The 20,920-nt window shown below is 32.2% G+C and overlaps 2 protein-coding genes across 7 annotated transcripts in view; one reads left to right on the top strand and one right to left on the bottom strand.

The window, feature by feature from the left end:
* LOC122633899 (synaptotagmin-5) overlaps positions 1 to 20,920 on the bottom strand; it is a 93,771-nt gene that overhangs the window by 65,208 nt on the left and 7,643 nt on the right. For 3 of the 4 annotated variants that reach the window (XM_043822355.1, XM_043822354.1, XM_043822357.1), the window contains exon 2: positions 11,116 to 11,236. The gene's annotated coding sequence lies outside the window, so the exon portion shown is untranslated. Of the gene's footprint in view, positions 1 to 11,115; positions 11,237 to 16,854; positions 17,211 to 20,920 lie in introns of those variants that run through there. The other variant, XM_043822356.1, reaches the window with a different exon arrangement.
* Positions 1 to 20,920, top strand: part of LOC122633898 — a 49,228-nt gene that overhangs the window by 24,699 nt on the left and 3,609 nt on the right. For 2 of the 3 annotated variants that reach the window (XR_006328218.1, XM_043822353.1), the window contains 6 exons: positions 16,961 to 17,091; positions 17,976 to 18,075; positions 18,296 to 18,429; positions 18,895 to 20,073; positions 20,440 to 20,653; positions 20,793 to 20,900. Coding sequence is in view for 1 of the 3 variants with exons in the window: in XM_043822353.1 (XP_043678288.1) it covers positions 17,015 to 17,091; positions 17,976 to 18,075; positions 18,296 to 18,429; positions 18,895 to 20,073; positions 20,440 to 20,653; positions 20,793 to 20,900 (1,812 nt within the window). In the remaining 2 variants the exon portion in view is untranslated. The remainder of the gene's footprint in view (positions 1 to 16,960; positions 17,092 to 17,975; positions 18,076 to 18,295; positions 18,430 to 18,894; positions 20,074 to 20,439; positions 20,654 to 20,792; positions 20,901 to 20,920) is intronic. The other variant, XR_006328219.1, reaches the window with a different exon arrangement.

Raw genomic sequence — 20,920 nt, 5'->3', positions numbered from 1 at the left:
CTCAGAATTTTCGCATTGAAACGCTTGGTACAACGTACATACATTCAGACGATTTATATTCTCCTTTAAGTTCAAACGAGAAAGCCAATATCTTCCTTTTTTCTTCTTCCTTTTTTTTTTTTCTTTAAGAATAAAACCAGTAAATCTAACGAGAAAAAAAGCAAAGACAAACGATTACTTTTCTACTTTATGTGAGTAATTAATAACAATAAAGAGAAAAGAGAATATCATTATCAAAAGAAATTATTATACTATAGATATTAATTATTACAAAATATATACTATCGAGTTTATAATTTGAAAATATAAATCATTATATATTTGTTGAGTCAATGATCTACTTAACACACGAAGAAACTAAATTTCGATGAATTCACAAAATTTTCTACTTTCTTTTCCCTTCATTTAATTTATCTATTCTTGTTTGAAAAATTTGAAATAAGAAAGAAGGAACGTAAGATTCGAAAATGGAGGAAAATATTTTTTTCACCGTTCGTTTCACAGGACAATTCGATCTATCTGTTTATCCATCTCTCTCTTTCTCTCTCGCACTTTAGTTCTTCTACTTCGCTCGCTGTGATCACGATCCAAGCTTGGTTTCAGAAATGTGATCGGCCACGAAAGGTTTACCCAACGTGGCCGACTGCCAAGTTCTCCAAGGGTTATTGTCACAGAGGGTGAGCAGTAAATATGCCGATTTGGCGAGGCGTTCCCTAGCCCAATACATTCTTGGTAGGTACGTACCCATTACCGTGTGTCATTGCCATGGGAATGCCTTCGTGTACACCAATAATTTCTTGATTGTACTCTGACTTCGCTCGTGAATATATGAAAATTAATCGTTTCGATCCAAAAAGAAAAAAATAATCGTTCATCAACGCCTCTGATAATTAAATACGAAAAAGATTACTTCAGTTCGCGTGAAAAAAATTCACAAAACCGATAAATTTATTAATAAACTATAGACCGTCAGTTTAATGTAAACATTTTTTATTCATGTCCCAATTTTTTGCACTCAACGATTTGAATTTTATTTTTATAAATATTCAGCAATTGATGGTCGTTCTTATGTTCCCTCTCTCTTTGTTTTTGCGGTGATTCAATCTGGGAATGATTGGATCAAGATTTTTTTTGTGATGGTTAAGGCGAAACTTAGAAAATCGTAGAGTTCGACGAGTTTGGTATCATCTCGAATCGAAAGCAGTGGTTCGCGTGGTTTAGTTAGTAACCAGTAGTCTACCGATCGAGTGGCTTCATTACTTGTTGAATGCACTCTATTGTCTAAAGCTGGTTGCCTTCCTAAATGGATTTCGAAGCGAGCCAATAAGACAATAAGCTTATACAAAGGTGCCTCCTGTATTATAAGGTCAATCGATGTTAAACCAATCTCTAATTTTTATTTTTTAATTAACATCCGCGATATGGATTCAAAAGTAAGAAAACAAAAAGAGAGAAGTCATTTACAATCACCTCAACAGCGAATTTCATTGAAAATCGTATTTTTTAATCATATTAAATAATTACAAATTTGTCTGATTAAAGATTTTTATAATGAATTCGCCTGTAGATAGGCAACCACCCATACTTTGTAAAGAATGTTGCTTCCGAGCGCCATCTATCAGTAAACAATTTTTTTTATCCCTTAGAGTATGCAATTATTCTTTACAAATGTGTATGACAGTATTGCCTATCAATAGGAAAACAAATAAATGCAATTAATAAATAATAATCTTAAACTTAAAAAATAAATAAAGAAAGAAAACAAATAAATGTACATAAAAATTGGAAAATTATTAACAATAAAGATCTTTCATCGTTCCGTAATATTTTCCATCTTTTTGTGATGTTCGTCTAAAAAGAATATGTATCGTTGAGACAAAAAAAAAGAAAGAAAAAAGTTTTTCTTCTTAGTTTCGTTTTTAAGGAAAACAATGGCGAAAGAATCGAGATGCAGAAGTATCGGACTGCGTAAAAATATTTTTTCGTACTCCTAGCTGTTTTTCTTTCTTTCTTTCTTTCTTTTTTCTTTAAGATAAAATAGCGAGCGAGTTAAATGTTCCCGGTTTGTGATATGTTTTTGTCGCACGACTTTAAGCTTTGACATGCGGAGAGACGCGATGAATACTGCAAGAGGAATGGGCTTTGCAGATTTTCGACGTGCATTCATGACTAATGGAAGAAGACTAAGGAAACAGAGACAGCTGAGCGCGTTTCAAGACAGAACGCGCCGAGTTGAAAACGATGCCGAAACAGAAAAAGTTTTCTACAAGAAGTTTCGAAATAAACGAAAAGAAAAGAAAAGAAAAAAGAAAAGAAAAGAAAAAGATTAGCTCCATTTTCTTTTTTAATTACGAAAAAAATAAGTTCACGTATTATTTGCACAGCGGTTATTAGCAGGTGGAGTGAAATGATCTAAGAAACAAAAAAAAAAAAAAGAAACAGAAAAGAAAAGAAAAAGAAAAAGAAAAAAATAGTTTTAAATATATGCATCTCTTACTCTAATTATGATAGCTTATAAATAAAACGAAATGTAATATATCGTCCATACGACGCGACACATTTATACGATAAAAATTAATTTCCAAAATAATTTATCCATCCAATTTGAAAAAAGGCCTAGCAGTTGAAATAAAAACTGCAGATTGAATTCCATTATTATTATTCCTAATATTAAAATGGATAAAAAGAGAAAAGACAAGAAACCAATAGATCGGTATCATTTTCCGAAATAATGATTCAATTAATTCGAACGTGAACGTGACTCTTTTGAGAAGATTAACGATGGGAAATCTTTTGGATCCTATCGATACTGTAATCTGAGAAACATTCGCCGATAGTCGTTAAACATACGACAGATGCAATTAACGAGGGATAGAATGAAGTATGAATCATGAAACAGTATTACGTGAGAAAGTATTTCTCATAACGAGTCGATAAATAATAATCCGATCTCGAGAAAGATCTTTCGAGGACTTTTCCGTGAGGTGAACTGCCACGAAGAAGATGAAGACGACGAGGAAGATGAGGCAGAAGAAGAAAAGGAAAAAGAAGAAGAAGAAAAAGAAGAAGAAAAGACTGTGAGATCTTCATCTTTAAGCGACCCCTTGGCACCACGAGGTGAATGCTCTTCGAGGGTCTCTACTTTAAGCCTCATTACCATGGCTGCACTCGCATATTTTCTCCTTATTAGATTTATGCGACAGCTTCTATGCATCTAACCAGTCTGTTCACCAAAAGTGGCTTGGACTTACTTCATAGACTTACTTCTTATTTGTCTCTCTTTTCTTCTCGTCGTTGTATATCTTTCTTGTCGTTCATCGTTGTCTGTCTCTCCATTTCATTTTCCGTTCATCGTCGTCGTCGTCTTCTTCTTCTTCTTCTTCTTCTTCTTCTTCTTCTTCTTCTTCTTCTTCTTCTTCTATGTAATCTTGTTGTGTCTTAATATTCATAATTTTCTTCGTACAGTTTTGTTCATAATTTTTTGATTATTTTATTTTTCTTTCTTTTTTTTTTTTTTGCTTAATATTCGTTATCATTAATGATGAACGATCTTTCGCAAGATAAAATTGTCTATAAAAACTGTAAGATTGCAAGAACTTTCCGACGTGAGTTTTCCTCTAGTCTCTCACCTTTATCAGTTCTTTTCGGTTGTCCCACGAGACAGAAAGAGAAAGAGAAATGCAGAGAGGACGAGAATCCACATAAATTATGCAGTTGCGGAAGTTCACTGAATTTCCTCCAATCTTTCTTCTTTCAATGTCCACAAAAACCCATTTCGATATCGCGATAAAAAGCAGATAAAAAGTGTAATATAAAAAAGATGATTTAATATACGGAAATATCTGGAAAACTTTCATTAAGTTGAATAAACGGTACTTCTGTTATTTCTACGTAACCATTGACATGCGATATTATATGCGGATCGTTCATTTTTAACGAAGAAAAAAAAAAGAAAGAAAGAAAAAAATTCAATCATTTTCTTACGATTATATAAATTTTTAAATGTTTATTTGATCGTCACGATTTATCAATTATAAAAGTGATATTAATTATTTCCTAACATAGAAGCCTATTAACACGATTTATAAATATTATTCGTAGTTTAAAAAAATAAAGAATAATTACTTTGAAATCTTATTACACAATACGGATATGAAATTTCCTACGAATGAAACAAGAGCTGATAAGACATCGTAAGTTCTAATCATGTTACTTCGTTTCACACTGCATCTGATTATCTCAAACCCCATGAAAATCCAGAATGGTGGCCTGCTACGACACGCATGACGTTTCCCTTTGTCACGCGAGGGATAACGCGTATCCTCTATCTTAATTAAACGACGTCACGAATGCAGTTCAACTTACTAACGATGTCCGTAATCATAATGAGCGAAGCGAAAATTAATCGTGCATATTTCACTGTGATTTGTTCAGCCGAGCCTAGGGAAACGTTCCGATGTAAGTTAAAAGATAAAAGAAAAAAGAAAAAAGGAAAAAAAAAGAAAGGAAAAATTTTTCTTTTCAATTCAGAAAAGTCGTACAATGGAAACGATCCACGAATCGAGAACTCGTTCATTATATGTTTGCTTCCGTAATTAAATTTGATTTATTAATTATATTCCAGCAAATTTCTTCAACTAATATATTCTCTTAATTATAATACATATATTCCTGCCTTTTTTTATGTTTATTTTAATATCACATTTCCAACAAACTTGATAAATTCTTTTCCAAAGTTTTATTTATAAACTCGAATTAGTACAACGTGGAAATAATTGAAGGTTCACCCTGTAGATCGTTCTAAACTACTAACACGATATTCTACCCTCTAATTTCATTTACACCAGTTAATTCCAACGCGTTAGTTCCACGAATGACGTGACGGCTATGTATTACGATCAATGATAAACTATAGACACGATCATTATCTCTAATCAATGATTATTAATTATCATTCATTCAAAAATTTCAATTGATAATTATTATAAAATGAAATATAATAGAATAAAATAAATTAACACCGTATGAAAGTTATATTTCATTAAAACTTAATAGTAAGTTGACTTTACGAGATCATAAAATAAAGGGAAGGAAAAAATGTTAGAATTTATAGAAATAATTTAACTTGTACCAGCTGCCTGCGTTTTACGAGTATATTCGTCATCTACTAATTTTCCTCACACGAAGTAGATTTTTTAAAATAGACTTAGACAGTTAGTTAATAGATTTAAAAAAAAAAAAAACAAAAAAAAAGAGAGAGAGAGAGAGAAAAGAAAAAACAGGCTAAAGCCTGGATAATGAGTCCCGAAAGATCTTCCTTCGAGGATGATACGATGATCATGCGACAAGTCACTCAGGATTGCTTTTTCAGAAGGTTTTACAGAAGTAAAGTCTGTAGTAGAAGAAGGTAAAAGAAGATAGAAGAAGGTAGAACGGTAGACGTCTTTTCTTGTTTCGACTATGGGGGTTGAAGCCAAGAGTTCCCTGGAGAGTCTAGCTCTCTCTTATCTCTCTCTCTATCTATCTATCTATCTTTTGCTTTACACACTCAGCTGAGTTTACACAGAAAAAGTGGAGATGAAACACATACTCTCTTTCTCTCTGTCATCTTTCATCCTATACATGTATGTACAATTTCCTCTTTCAACGCCTATACACAGCCTTCACCTTCACTGGTTGAAAAAAAGAAAAAAGAAAAAAAAAAAAATACAAGTGCAACGACAGTGGCACTGGGAGGGAAACCATAAGAGCCTCATTGCAGATATGAAGCTGGCTAGTGATACTTCTGGACCAGTGTATCTTCTATGAGATATATCTACTACAAGGTACATACACATACGACTTTGCGTGTATATGTTTCTGTGAGATAAACATCGATCATTCGTATTAAAAATTATTCTAATCCATCGAATTCTATAGTTTAATTTTTAATTTCTATCTCCATTTCTAAATAATCTATATCTAAAATATTTTTCTTGTAAATCTTAAGGAATTCCAAATTAAAAAAAAAAAAAAAAAAAAAAAAAAGGAAAAAGAAAAGAAAAAAGCAATTCGACCAATAAAAAAATTCGAATAGACATCGTGAATATTCACCTATCACACATATATACGTACATATACATATTTATAAATGTGTGTGTGTGTGTACATATATATATATATATATATATATTTTATGTACATGTAGTATTCTAAACGCAGCAATGTGCTCTATCCTCCTGTACAAGAATGCAGCGATCTTGGCATGCCTGTCATTCCTAAGCCATATTAAATCCAGCTAACGGGTGACCTTATACAGACCACACGACCCTATCTTTCGCTCAACTATGCCCTCCGCCTTTTCATCTCATCGAGTCTTAATATTCTTCCTATCTTTCATCTTCATTTCTTTTCATTTTTCTTTTTCTTATTCTTCTTTGTATTCTTATTCTTATTCTTTTTGATTAATAAATCGAATGTCTTTCGATCGCTCGTATAAATCATTTTAATTCTTCTTCGATTTCAACAATTCTCTCTCTCTCTCTCTTTCTCTCTCTCTATTTCAACCTCCTTTCCACCCCTTTCCTTTCTAATATGGAAAACAGTAGCGAGACCTTATGAAATACATATTCTTACTCCGAGTTCTATGAATAATTCAACGTTGTACGAATCCGATCGATAAGAGAAGTGTCTTGCTTCGTACGAAGTTACCGAGACGTCTTCTTTAATGGGAAGCCGATTAGAAAAAAATAAAAAAAGAAGAAGAGGAAGGAGGAAGAAACAAGAAAAAAGTAGAAAGAAAGATATAGAAAGGAGAAGAAGAGGAAGAAGAAGAAGAAGAAGAAGGGGAAATCGATTTATAAAGAAAGCAGTCTGCTGAAATCAGAAATAAGGTCGGCTATAAACGAATGCATCTGTGCTATGCATTTAACTTGCGTGTAGTATACTGTCTCAGATATTCATAGTGATTCATTTCTAATGTTAGTGCTAGGTAGACATGTAATAATTTGTATTAGACGACTAAGCGTTGAATAGTTTAGATAAGTATACGGAAAAGGAATAAAAAGTAAAACATATGTTCTTTTATATTTACGAGTTGTAATTATCGACTCTAATCGCTAATTAGACGCACGAATTATATAATTAAATGTTTTAATAGATTTAGATAAATGTAAACATCGATAATGAATAATGTGAAATGAAACTTATCGAATTTTAACCGAGTTATAATTTGTAATCACTAATTAGATAGATGATATGTATAATTAAATGTTTAATAGCTTAGATAATTATCGATAATCAATAAGAAATATAACAACATATATAATAAAGTATTAATCGATCTATAATTATCATTTCTAATCAGCAATAATTGATCTCGATTTTACTAATCGTTTCGATTAATGATCATTGATCATAATAAATCGATTGTAATTCGCATCAAATTGAATAGTAATTATCGATACGGAACACTAAATGAAACTTATAATTCTAATCACGTGACAATGCTATATGACCTAATTGGTATAACATGGCACTCGTTAAAAATTAATTTAGGTCATTTCAAACAATACTATTACTCAGCATTCCCACCGATGCAAATATTTCAATTTGCCTCATTATTTTTTCCCCTTTTTCTCGTATATTTTCTTTTTTTTTTCTTTTTTCTCTTTTTTCTTCTTTTTTTCTTCTTTTTTCTTCTTTTTTCTTCTTTCATTTCATTTTTCAAAATAAACATAGATATGCATTTAAATTATTTTCCAATAATAATTTCATCAATTTTCAAATGTGTATGAAAGATTTAAAATAATTTTGATATACATATACATATGTGACATGTTAGATCTAATAACACATATATAGTATTGAAGATCCTATATATCGAACAGCGTTATTATCACAACGCATATCCAGCATGCTTAACCTAACCTATCCATTTGTCCACCAAGATCGATCGCAATCTACCATTATCCAAACCGCTGTGAGTGTGTTAATTAAGAGTGCGACCAGATATGCATTAGGATTATTGCTTTACGTTCGAGTAGAATGAAAATTAGTAGATATTATCACTAATGGATCACATCAATCTAATTCATCTCTTTGACTATTTAACAATTGTCTCATCGTCATTAGAATTAGAATTATTTCTGTTTTGTTCGGAGAGAGACTCATTCAATGAAAATTGTTATTGATAGAAAAAAAGATTGAATCTTCTTAAACAATCCAAGATCGGTCCTTTAATAACGTCGTCGAAAAATGAGAGATAGAAAAAATATGAAATCGAATTTGTATCGATGTAATTCTGAAAAAGAACCTTCTTACACGAAGAGAACGAAAGCTTCTATTAAGGGAAACGAAAGCACAGGCTTTATTCCAAAGCTTCGAGTAAAACGTTCGAGGTCTTCTATACAACCTTTAACCACTATATCTCTTTAATAATCGATATACAGGGTGAACCCTGTAACCTGATCACCTTTACTTATCACCTTCAAATTGTACAAACTCGCAATAAAAAGAAAAGGAAATAGAAGAGTCTATATAAAAAGAATTCTAGCAACTAAAATCTATTCCCAGTCAAAATCAAATTGTATTCGATTATAACGAAACCTCGATTGGATACGAATTTTAAATTATGAAACCATCACTTTTTTAACGGATCATTAATCACTTCTAAATTGTTACAAAACTCCGCATAAAAACGCTTAATCATCTAATCCAGAATAACAACACTCAATTAAATCATATACCTTATTAATAAACTAACAATTAACTTTTCATGGATCATTAATCACCTTGAATCATAACTAAAACACTAAGCTAAACCGACTAATCGGAAGAACAATCGTGATATTAAACTCGTCGCAAAATCATCGATTAATCCATCCTAAAAAAGCAAAATTTGAACATGGAAGATAAAATGGAAGATAAAATGGAAATTAAAAAAAGAAAAAAAAAGAGAGAGAGAGAGAGAGAGAGAAAAAGAAAAGTAGAAACGATGGGAGCAAAGGAAAGTTTAGATATAAAATTTGAAAAATTCATGTCCCGGATTCGGAAGCATCCCTAAAACCCAGACACCATAACGGATTAAGGGGATATATGAAGAGAGATCTCGATGTTTGGCAGCAAACGTTAGAAACTCTAGGGCTGGGCTTCTGAAGCGCAATGCGCCATCTGGCAGCTACCCAGAATTTCCACCCCTCATTACCCTTCTCTTTCTCTATCTCTGTCTGTTTCTCTCTCTCTCTCTCTCTCTCTCTGTCTGTCTCCCTTTCTCTCTCTTACTCACTCACTCACTCGTACTTACCACTCCCTCTATCTACGTCTCTCTCTTACTTCCGTTCTATCCGTTTTTTCTCATCTTCCTCCATTCTTCCTTCCTTTCCATAGTTTCCTCTCAGTTCTCCTTCATTCTCTTCTCTTTCTCTCCCTTTCTGTCTATTTTTCTTTCTCTTTCTTCATTCCATTTTTATTTATTTCACGTCGAAGATCGTTCTCTCTTCGTGCCAGACTCCAGCACCCTCAGAAAGAGAGAGAAAAAGAGAGGAACAACCCCCTTTTCATTTTCCCTATTTTCTCTTTCTTCTTACACATAAACAGACATGCATGTGTGTGTGTGTGTGTGTGTGTGTGTGTGTGTGTGTGTGTGTATCTATGTATGTATGTATGTATGTATGTATAAAGGTACATAGGTGTATATTCACTAGGAAGTTTCCTCAGCTTTGAAATCCTCCCTAAAGGTTTTGTTTATATTTTAATCGAGCCCGAAGCTATAATCCCTCTTCTTCCTTCTATCTCATTTTATCTCTTTCTACTTAGTAAATCAAATTTAGTATCGTCTGACGAAGAAGAAGACATTTAGTTACTTTTCTTTAAGATTATAAGATTATTCTATTCAGTTATTTACATATTTTATATATATACATAAGTAAGAAAATCTGTTTAGGCACGTTAAAAACATTGAAATCGATCTTTTTTTTTTCTTTTTTAAAGAGAAAAGGGATGAGATCGAGTTTAAGAGTAAAGGGGAAAGAGAAGGGGAGGAGAATCGTGAACGATGTTGCGGAGGTGGTGCAGTTTTACGAATGCGGCCGAAAGTGCAACGAACCTGCAGCACTCCTGCGGCAGCGCGAACACGAATGTATATGTGTATGTATGTGTATATGAGAGAGAGAGAGCATGACGAAGCCGATCGATCGAGACCACTCGATTAGCGCCACGCCGAGGAAATTCTTTTCCTCGGACGTTCGCACTAATTAACTCATCTTTTTCTATCGTTATTTCCTATCTTTTAATTCATGAAGATGTTTAGAAATTATCGCTTGAAAGAAGATTGACATTTTCTTTTCGATCAGTTTATTATAATTTTTTTTTTAATTTTTATTATTATTATTATTATTATTATTATTATTAATTAATCGACGATTTGCTTCTATCGATTTATTTTTCTTTTTTTTCTTTTCCTTTTTCTTCCCCTTCTTCTTCTTCTTATTATTATTAATTAATCGACGGTTTGCTCGTTTTAATTAATTAGTAAAGGAGAGCTTAACATTTTTTTTATTCTCCTTTACCTTGTCAATTACTTGTAATTATGAATTTTATATATAAAGAGAGAGAGAAGGAGAAGGGGGAGAGAGAGAGAGAAGGGGGAGAGAGAGAGAGAAGAGTTTCGAACTATTTTCAGTTTGAAAATTGAAAAGAGAACTTTAGAAAACTTTTGAACAACTTTTTTTTTATCAAAGTTTTGATCGTTTCATGTTTAATATTTGAAAACATGTCGGAGTTGATAATTAATCGTTTATACAAGATGATTAATTAATATTTTCTCTCAACGAGATTCTTTTCTGAAGTAAGTGATATATTTAATATTGATGTGATACATGTATTACATATACTAATTTTGATCGTATAAATATCTATTGTATAAATATCTAATATCTATCTATACGTAAATAAATTAAAAAATTATCATTAGAAAAGACGTAGTCTTTAAAACTAATTATTTGTGATTTATGAACGTCAACTAATGATAATTAAAAATGATGTGAATGTTCGTTTCTTTGATATATAGTAAAAACTATATTTCTTAATAAAGACAAACTGAAATGAATAAAATAAGAGTATCATAAGATGACTTACCAAAATCCAGAAATATGAAATGATCTATGCAAACTACTCGTACGATATAAAAATCCTTTTCTTCTGTCGACGCTATGATCCATCGTTAAAGTATTGACCAACGAGTCACGTCAGATGTAAACTGGAAATAAAAGAAATGAAAAAATACGATAAAAATACTCGTCAAATATTTAATCTACTTGTTTCCCTCAACCCCACTCCACTTCTCTCAACTATTTTCTACTGTTCTCTCTGTCCATATATATTTTCTTTTTTTTTTTACTCTCTCACTAGACAAACTCACATCAGCTTCATGTCTTCTCCCAATGGACTACCATTCTCATCTTTTCGATTGTTACAGATATTGAAAAGTTACTATATTTTGTTTATTCATCTCGAAGAGGAAGAAAAAGAAAAGAATGATTCGTTTAAAAAATGCATCGACTACCTTTCCTCTCTTTCTTTATTTCTCACCAAATTTTTTCTTTGTTTTCTTCTATTTTTCTTTTTCTTTCTGTTTTTTCTTTTTTTTTTCTTTTTTTCTTTATCTTACTCTCGAAGTGTCCTTCACCTGTTATATCTCCTAACTCGTTAACTTTATCGACGAGTGAACTATATCTACGTATGTATTATGTATGCATATACACTGGTGGCCATTAATAGTGCACCTAGGTACATTTTTTTTTTATATCAATATAAGAAAGTACCCTTTATATAGTGTATCATCTTTTTTAATATTTTATTAAGTAAAGAAAAATTTTTATAATAATTATTTTCGTTTTATATATTTTAATATACTAATTCTTGAACGCATACGTTTATTGTTTTTATTAGATAAACATTATTATATGATAAATAACGTTCGAGCTTTTTATTAGATTTTTAATAATACTTATTCATATAGTTGACGTAAATAAAATTTTTACTTCTATAAGAACATTTTTTAGACACGATTATATGTACGATTATTATAGTTTTTCTTCTCTATCATCTGATAAAACTAAATTGACGTTAATAAATATATTAGACGTAGAAAAAGTAAATTCGATCGAGAACAATCAACGACCGTTCAAATAGAAATTATTATTCACTGCCTAGGCCATGGTCGAGCGATTCTATCGCGTGGAATTTTAAATTTCGTTATAGGCCATCGCGATACACTGCCTGGGAACGTTTGATAAGCATATTCTTGCGAATTTTGAAAGTCAACTCATTTATGTATGAATAAATGCATTTAATACTTTTCAAGTATATAGAAATGAGAAAAACTTCTTTTAAATTGTTATTACAAGTCATTTCTCCGCGAATTACTATTTTTATATTGATCATTTATCATGAGAATACTTGGCAAAATTAAAAAAGAAAAAAGAAATAAAATAATAGCAAAAATAAAGCCATTATCTGAAGTATCTAAACAGTGAATTAGAGTTTATCAGAATTTTTTTCGATACTATTAAAATGTAAAAATATTTTAAAGAGAATACAAAAATAATTAGAGAAATGTGTTGTAACATCATCCATAAAAAGTTCAATAGTATAAAAGGCTATGAACGTTCAACAGAGAGCATGAAATCCAATGAACATGGAATAAAATCAAGCTGGATGGACCTCGAATCATTTTCGTTCTAGTGAATTATTCATGGATGCTTCATAGGCGAATGTTGCTCTCGTAACTTTGTAAATTACCACTAACAACGAACGAACTTCTGTAAATTTGCAATGAGACAATAAATATATTGATCGCATACATCATGCTCGCAAAAATACTCAGAGATCTCGCATGCTCAATTTTTTATTTATTTATATATATATATATTAAAAAAAAAAAAAAAAAAGAAAGAAAAAGAAACGGACAAAAATTGTTTACGAATCAGTATTACTTGTTTAGAGAAATTTAAAAGAGGTCATTTACTATATTTTTTATAACATACTTCAAACAAATAAAAAATTAATCTCTCCGCGATTACTTCTCAAAATTCTAAACACAAGATTCTAAAGCTTTTAAAATACTTTAAATGATCTATTAAAATAATTATTAGATTTGGACAAAGTACTCTTAGATTTTTTGCGATTTATTATTTTTAATTTGAGAATGATCGATTCTCGTCGGTCTCGTCCTCTCTCTTTTTTCCCTTTCTTTCTCTACTTTTTATTTAGACGGCAGTCGATTGATTCACGTGTCAGAGAGAAGATATCAGTTACCTTGACATACTGACACAAATACACAAAGCAGGAACAGATCCGTCTGGCTTGACCTAGTTTCTCAGCTTACTACTTACTACTCGTTAATTCGTGCTCGGTGCACACGTAGTACCACTTTTCTACCCCTTTCTCACTTCAAATTTCACGTAGATATTCTAAACAAATATTAGACGACGACTGTGTAAATGATAAACATGAGACATTATTTTTCGATATAAAAAATATTTTGTTTAAAACTTAACTGGAAATATTTCTTTCGTAATTATAATTAAAAACGTTACAATTAAATCTTATTTTCATTTAAAAACAAATATTAGTAAAAGTTTAACTCGATTTTATAGTTTTATATATATATATATATATATATATATATATATATATCTTATATTTCTGTTTAATTTTTTATTTTATTTAATTTTATTTAAATACCTTTCGCAATTGAAATAAAATATATTACAATAAATTATATCCTATACATATATATATTTTACCTTTTAAATCAAGTATGTTCATAGTTTGATTTTGCAATTAATGTATCTTTTTTTTTTAATTGAAAAGGATTTACACACAATTTTCAAAAATAATGCCTCATACGTCTATGTACCTATACATTCTTCCCGCCAAAATTAATGAATTTTCCTCGGGAATTTCGACGATAAAACGCGATTAATTAGTCGCGCAACATAAAACGGAATACGTTGAACGTGTTTTCCAGATATTTGCCTAAAAGCGACGTTTATATACGTTTCATAATTTATAACGGTTTATTATAGTTCATAATATTCATTCGAAACATTCAGCTATAATCCTCATTCTCTATATTAAATATTAAAACAAATTAATTCATCAAATTACATAATACGAATATTTACTTTGTGTGCGTGTATGTATATGTGTGTGTACATAAATAGTTATAGTTAATTTCCGAGATTACAAAAAGAAATAAAAAGAACATCAATTTGCACTTTGTTTAAATTTGTCGATAAATGATATACGATCGTAATTGTTATAAAGAAAGGAAAAAAAAAAACAACAACAAAAAACAGATCGGATCGAAAATTTCTAAATGATGTAAAAAAATTAATCACTCTTTTTCAAGACTATTTAGGATTATAGCTAAACCTGTAAGTTCTACAAACTAAAAAAGATTAGATTAAAAGAAGTTTGAGAAAAAAAAAGCTAAAATCAACTAAACAAACTAAACTTTGTGACTACCCATTTAGGGATTTTTTCAGAGCATCCTATATATTCCTAGTAATATTCCGTTTAATAAAACTAAGTGTATTTATCGTTGATCTGACACTTGGAATGAAGGGGAAAAAAAAGCAAAGAAAAAGAAAAGGGAAGAAAGAAGAAAGAAAAAAAGAAAGAAAGAAAGCAAGAAAGAAAGAAAGCAAGAAAGAAAGAAAGAAAGAAAGAAAGAAATCGATTGGAATACTGAAAAGGAAGAGAAATTTTTCACAAGAGGTTTAAAACGAACGTACGAAGGTGATTGTTCGCAGATAAAAATTAAAGATGCGCTCTTATCTTAGAAGGAAAGCTTCGTGACCCCCTTTTTTTCTCTCAGCGTATCGTGACGGAGTGTGAGTGTTCCTGGTCGGGGAGTTTGGGGTCGAGAAGGAAACGAAAAAGCGACTAGCTGCTGAATGGATGTACTCGAGAATCACAGGATCTCTCTCTCTTTCTTTCTCTTTCTCTCTTTCTTTTTCTCTAAGGCCTCCAGGCTGAAATCTTACGCGCTACTAATTGCTACCATTGTCTGTATCAGTGAAGAAAAGGATGGAACGTGAACCGGAACAAAACCCTAACTTCCCAAACCCGAAAATTCCTTCTTTCATGTTACTTTCGTATCTACGATGAATCTCTCTCTGTCTCCCTCTCTCTCTCTCTCTCTCTCTCTCTTCACTTCGAGGCCGATGATCCCAACCGAGTAAATAATATATAGTTCATCGTTAATAAAGAATTTGTGTGATTTGCTCCTAAGAAATGTTTCAAAATTCCAGTTTGGTCTTTCAATGATATCAATTTTAAATAATAATCAAAAGTTTCATTTAACGCGACGAAAATTAGAAAATTGTAATGAATTTTTAATATATTACAAATTAGACCTTTTAATATACATATATATATATTTTTTTTAATTATGTGTATGTGTGTGTGCATGTCTTTGGACCTAATTATAAAATATTTATTAAATTAAATTTGTTTAATAATCAGGTCGAGAGATTATGATTTAATAGCTACATTAACATCATTTGATGTATATTCATTGATGGCGAGATTAATTAATTCGATTTATGTTAATAGAATCAAATGAATTTTCTTTAACAAAATTCTCTCTCTCTCTCTCTCTCTCTCTCTCTCTTTCTTTCTTCCTATCTCTCTTTCTCTTGCCAAGAATGTCAATAACATCTTCTTTGCGTCAAGCCGCCTATGAATTATATATTCTGCTTGAGGGTAGAATGCCAATACCACGATAAGGGCTGCTGTCTAAGGGTTCTCAAGCCCTCTTCGGTCCGCCATCTCTATGTACCTACTTATTCCACTATACTCTTATATATACACGTATATATATATTATATACATATATATAGGTATATATATATATATACATGTAGGTGCGTGTCACATGCCTCTTAAATACATAGTACATGGAGAATATGGCATTAAAACGTGTAGTTGCCCGAAGTTAATTTACTCGATGAAACGTTAAATATTAAAAGTTAAATTAGGAAAAATTTTTCTTGTAAATAAAATTTTAAGTAATAATGAAGATCAACTATCGTTATTAAAACAAAGAAATATAAAATATTGCGAATAAGGCTTCGATATATGAATGTATAAAATTAGAAAGTTTCGAAAATTTTTATCAACGAAAAGGACTTCTAATCATGCTGAAAGATCTACCCATAGATCGTAGAAAATTCTTTTTCGATGTTTCTGCTAGAAGCTCAAAGAACGGCGGCACTCGTGAAACTTTAAAGGAAGATTTTATCGTTTTATCCACCCGCCTCGTTAACTTCCATCGACATCCTCAAACCCCTTCCTACCTCACTCTTCCCTTCTTCTACTTCACCACTCGAGTTCGTCCTTTCCGCTGCTGTTACGGCCTCGAAGTTTACCGTAAAGTAATTAAAATTGACGTCACATGTATTAACGAGAGAATTTTCGGTAAATTTCTCGGAAACATTACTTTAAAAAAATCTATCATTTTTTTTTTTTTCTTTTTTCTTTTTCTTCTTTTTTCTCTAAATACGTGCGACTATTCCATATGAAAGTTTGAAAATCAAACTTCTACGAATTATCAAATATATAAATTAGTATCTTAAAATATTGTCAGTTAAAAAAATATATACCTCTACTTGCAACAATAAAACAATGTGTTAACGATAAAGAATTAGATAATTTGATTACGAACGAAAAAAAAAAAAAAAAAGAAAAAAGAAAATTAATTGAAGATTTATTTCTTCACGTAGGAATGTTTGAATGGAATTTATGATGGGATATACCCTGTGGACATGTCGAAATGTTTGTCGATTAGAAAGAAAACATAGATACCATCGATAAAGGTGGATCTCTAGAAGGTCTCTTAATCCTCGAATAATCTCGGTTCTGTAACAGTAATCGGATCATGCTCTCCATGGATTTACTCCGTGTGTTTCAGGCTCCGGCGGTCTGATTGGATTTGTGGTTGGGCCTGGATTTGGCATTAAGAAGGATGGGTTGGGTCACCGGTCTCGGCGTCGCACTGGTCATTGTCGTCGCCGCTGGTGCTGCTTTGGCTCTCTGTAGACGGTAATTGTCAAACGATTTCAAACTCTGTCTATCTATCTTGCATCTAATCGATTTAGGAACGAACATCTAACATACTAGAATTTCTGATTAAAAAGATCTAAGGACATAACGAGCAACTTTTCTTTTTTGACTCTTCTAAAAGTTCAACGAAGTTAAACTTTACGGATTAAAAATTAGAATTAATTTCCATGACTTTTTTCCTTCACATTTTTGAAATAAAAAAATGAACAACTGTACGCGCGCGCGTGTATGTTCTTAATTCTATATGCAGATCGATAAATTCAAAAGAATTAAAAATAATTGTTTTCTCAAATTTCGATCGATTATTTTCTTAGGATAATCAAATCCAAAACGTATGTATCCCATATAAGAGACAAATCGAAGCACTGGTAATACAATAATATAGACTCTTGGAAACCGGTAAGTGTTGCACGTGCAACAGGTTAAGAGGTCATTCAGCCGGCAATTGTATCACCGACATGCTATCGGTTCTTTCCTGGGAGTTCAACTTCCTTTTGATTTTCCTCTAACAGACGAATGTGAACGATACAATTTTCGATAAGAAAAGATGTAGTCCGAGAAAAAGTGATTTAAATATCTTAGAAATAAATCTAATTATATTACAAATTTTCTTTAGAATAATTCATCTTCATTCTCAAAGTCTTTTTAAACGGTCTATATCTTCCTACTGACCTCTTTGATAAGCTCGTCTATATTCGCCTAATTATAGCACACTCTTGATGTCATTAGCCTCTTTATTGGATAAACCTCCAACCATTATTACAACGTGTCTAATAATCGTTAATATTCGACATGATAATCAATAAAGATTTTTCGCGTGATCGTTTAATTAATAAGTTTTATTATCTCTAACATCTCATCAGATATTGCATCGGCTGGCAATGGGGTACTAGAAATATTTGGAGTATATTAGAAGAATGGCGACAGGCATTATCATGGCTATGGGCACCACGAGAAGAAAAGGTACAACGATCTATCTAAAAATAATATGTGAATAATCATAAAACTAACCCTAAAAAATATATTTAAAAAACGAATCGATATTATAAAATCGATAAATAAAAAATATCGATTAAGCTACTTTTATAATTATGTATAGGTACATCCGACAATATGACTGTATAAACTTTATCGATTTAATTCCTTTTTTGCTTTCTTTCTTTTTTTTTTTTTTTAACAACAGGTTGGTCTTGTAAAAGCTCAACATCCAACAGCACAGACAATACCAGGTTTATATCGGCAAACTGGTAATCCTTCTCAACAATTGCTGCACAGTGATAGTGATCTGAGACTGGATGCTCAAGGAGCCTTCACACGGTAAATAAGACAAACATTTCTTTTTCTTTCTTGTAATTTTTTTTTTCTTTTACTAAAAATTCGAGTGAAATTATTTTTGAAACTTTTGGATGATATACGACACAAGCGCACACAAAAAGGTTTCCAACTAAACCATGAAGCCAAAAAGCTCCTATCGAAAGGCATCGTTTTACTATCCTCGCTAAATTACACTTTAATGACTCGACCTTCATAGAAGCACTCAAAATAATCTAATGAAAGCATTAAAGGCTTTGCTCAAAGGCATCCGAAAGAGCTAGCGATGGTAACGTTGATGTAACTTAGCGTGACTACAGCGTATGAAATTGATAGCATTGATTTAACTCGGTGCCTGATCTTGACCTTAAACAAAAAAATTCTATTCAAGACGTATAAAATGATTTGATGAATTTACTACGAATAAATTAGAAATGGCTGACAACTGTAGGATATGTTCTATGATCGTAGATTCGAAGCTGTGGACAGAGATCTTCACCCACCACTTGGTACTGGAACTAGCAGTACTATACCACCTCAACCATTAAGACCAGCACCACAACCAAGGCCAGCATCACGTCCAAGACCATCTCCTCTTCAAACCCCTAGCACAGTTGACTATTTACGAATGCAGGAGTCTGGTCCAGGTCCGCTGACACCACCGCCATCCTTACAAAGAACTATTCCATCATCGAGAGCAACTGTAGCCTCGGTCTTCGTCTTCCAAAACGAACCGGTGAAGAATTATGGCTTTTTCAAGCCACCTAACGATCATTCGGCCTTCAGATTCGATGGCGAAGGAAACACAGGAAAGATGTTGCCTGAGAATATTCAAATGGCAGCTTACACGATGCAAAATCATTCCGATTCGAGAATGGGAAGATACGAGATGGACGCGACCGAAGAGAGAAGAAACGACACTTACGACTCGAGGTGTAATCCTTACAGACAATTCGAGACGAGTAATAGATACAATGTTCATAATACACCTATCGCGGCTCTCGACGTTAAAGCTAACAATGAAGAAAATACCTATCCAGGTTATGACGTCGTTCAGAGAACTCATCAGTTGAGACAACACGTCAGGAATGACTCTAGAGGATCACCAAGTAGTTTTGGTTTGACGAATCATTCCAACTCGACCAGTCAAACGATCATGGAGTCCATTTATGGACCTCAAACTCTCTGCAAGATGCTTCAAAATGCTCAGAACTTGGAGAACGAGTTGGACAGAAGAAACAACGAGGTCCAAAGCATCGAGATGACACCTTTCAGAAGTTCGACGCTTCAAGATGACGTTGGCACGTCTTATCTATACCATGATAATTCATCCAACACTGGTCTACAAAGAGTCTCTCAATATATCCAAAGTCTACCCGATCATCCTGCCTTCGACACGATCAATGATCACACGTCGATCACGCATCAAGATCGGGAACAAATACTTTATGCCGATGACATGCAAGCTCAGATCAACTCGTCTAAGGTTAGCAGCGAATCAGCATCGAGTCCTGTACCACCGCCACCCGCGCCACCTGATCCTCCTACGGATGTTCTCAAAAAGAATGAACCCACAACAGGTGAAAGGATCTTCAACGCACTTCGATCAGTTACCTCGCAGAGCTACATCGATGCCTCGGAATTTTACAAGTGAGATTTTTTATCATTCCATTCCGATTACTATTACGTAATGACTGACTCGCGTAAAGTGTTTCAATTAGATAAATACGATCTCATACTTAACAAAATTTTGTGGACCATATATCTTGTACATTATTTTTTAAAGTGATACAAGTTCAACAAAAATTTTTTATTAATATCCTCTTATTACTTTTATGAAAAAAAAATAAATAAATAAAATACTATAATACCAATCTCAAAAATATTAACTCATTGATACAAATAAACCAATTGTAATCCATTCAATGAGATTACGATTATGAATTATTTCTGACGCATCATCGATCTCAATCTAATTAATTAAAAGATATATGATACTAAACAAATGAATTTCAGTTCCGTTCTATCGTCAGCTCAACAAGTCCAACGATTTACCTTCTCGAGATCGCCAAGTATGGTGAACGAGAATACAGGAAGTCGTTTACAGAACGAGGTACGTGACATATACACTGAAACCGATTCGGACGCCATTGGCCTTGATGCTTCCAGACGTAGTTCCGATCTTTACAGCCCCGAGCTAAACTTGGAAGCTCATAGAACTGCTCAGGAAGTAAATCATTTCTTCTTCTTTTTCTTCTTCTTCTTCTTCTTCTTCTTCTTCTCCTACTTCTTTTTTCTATTTTTTTCTATTTTTTTTCTACTCCTCTTTTCAATGAAGAGAAAATTTACAGAAATCTCTTGCCTTTCAGGTATATTACAGCTTACAGGATCCACCATCCTCGCCTTTACTCTTGAAGGATCATAATCATGAATCTTATACGTTCATGTCTGATCCAAGCTTCACTAGAACCTCCGAAGTAATTTGATCAAAAATTAA

Source organism: Vespula pensylvanica, chromosome 13 (assembly GCF_014466175.1).
Source record: "Vespula pensylvanica isolate Volc-1 chromosome 13, ASM1446617v1, whole genome shotgun sequence".
Lineage (NCBI taxonomy): Eukaryota > Metazoa > Arthropoda > Insecta > Hymenoptera > Vespidae > Vespula > Vespula pensylvanica.
The sequence above is the reverse complement of the archived record's forward strand: the minus strand, read 5'-3'. Positions and strand labels throughout refer to the sequence as shown.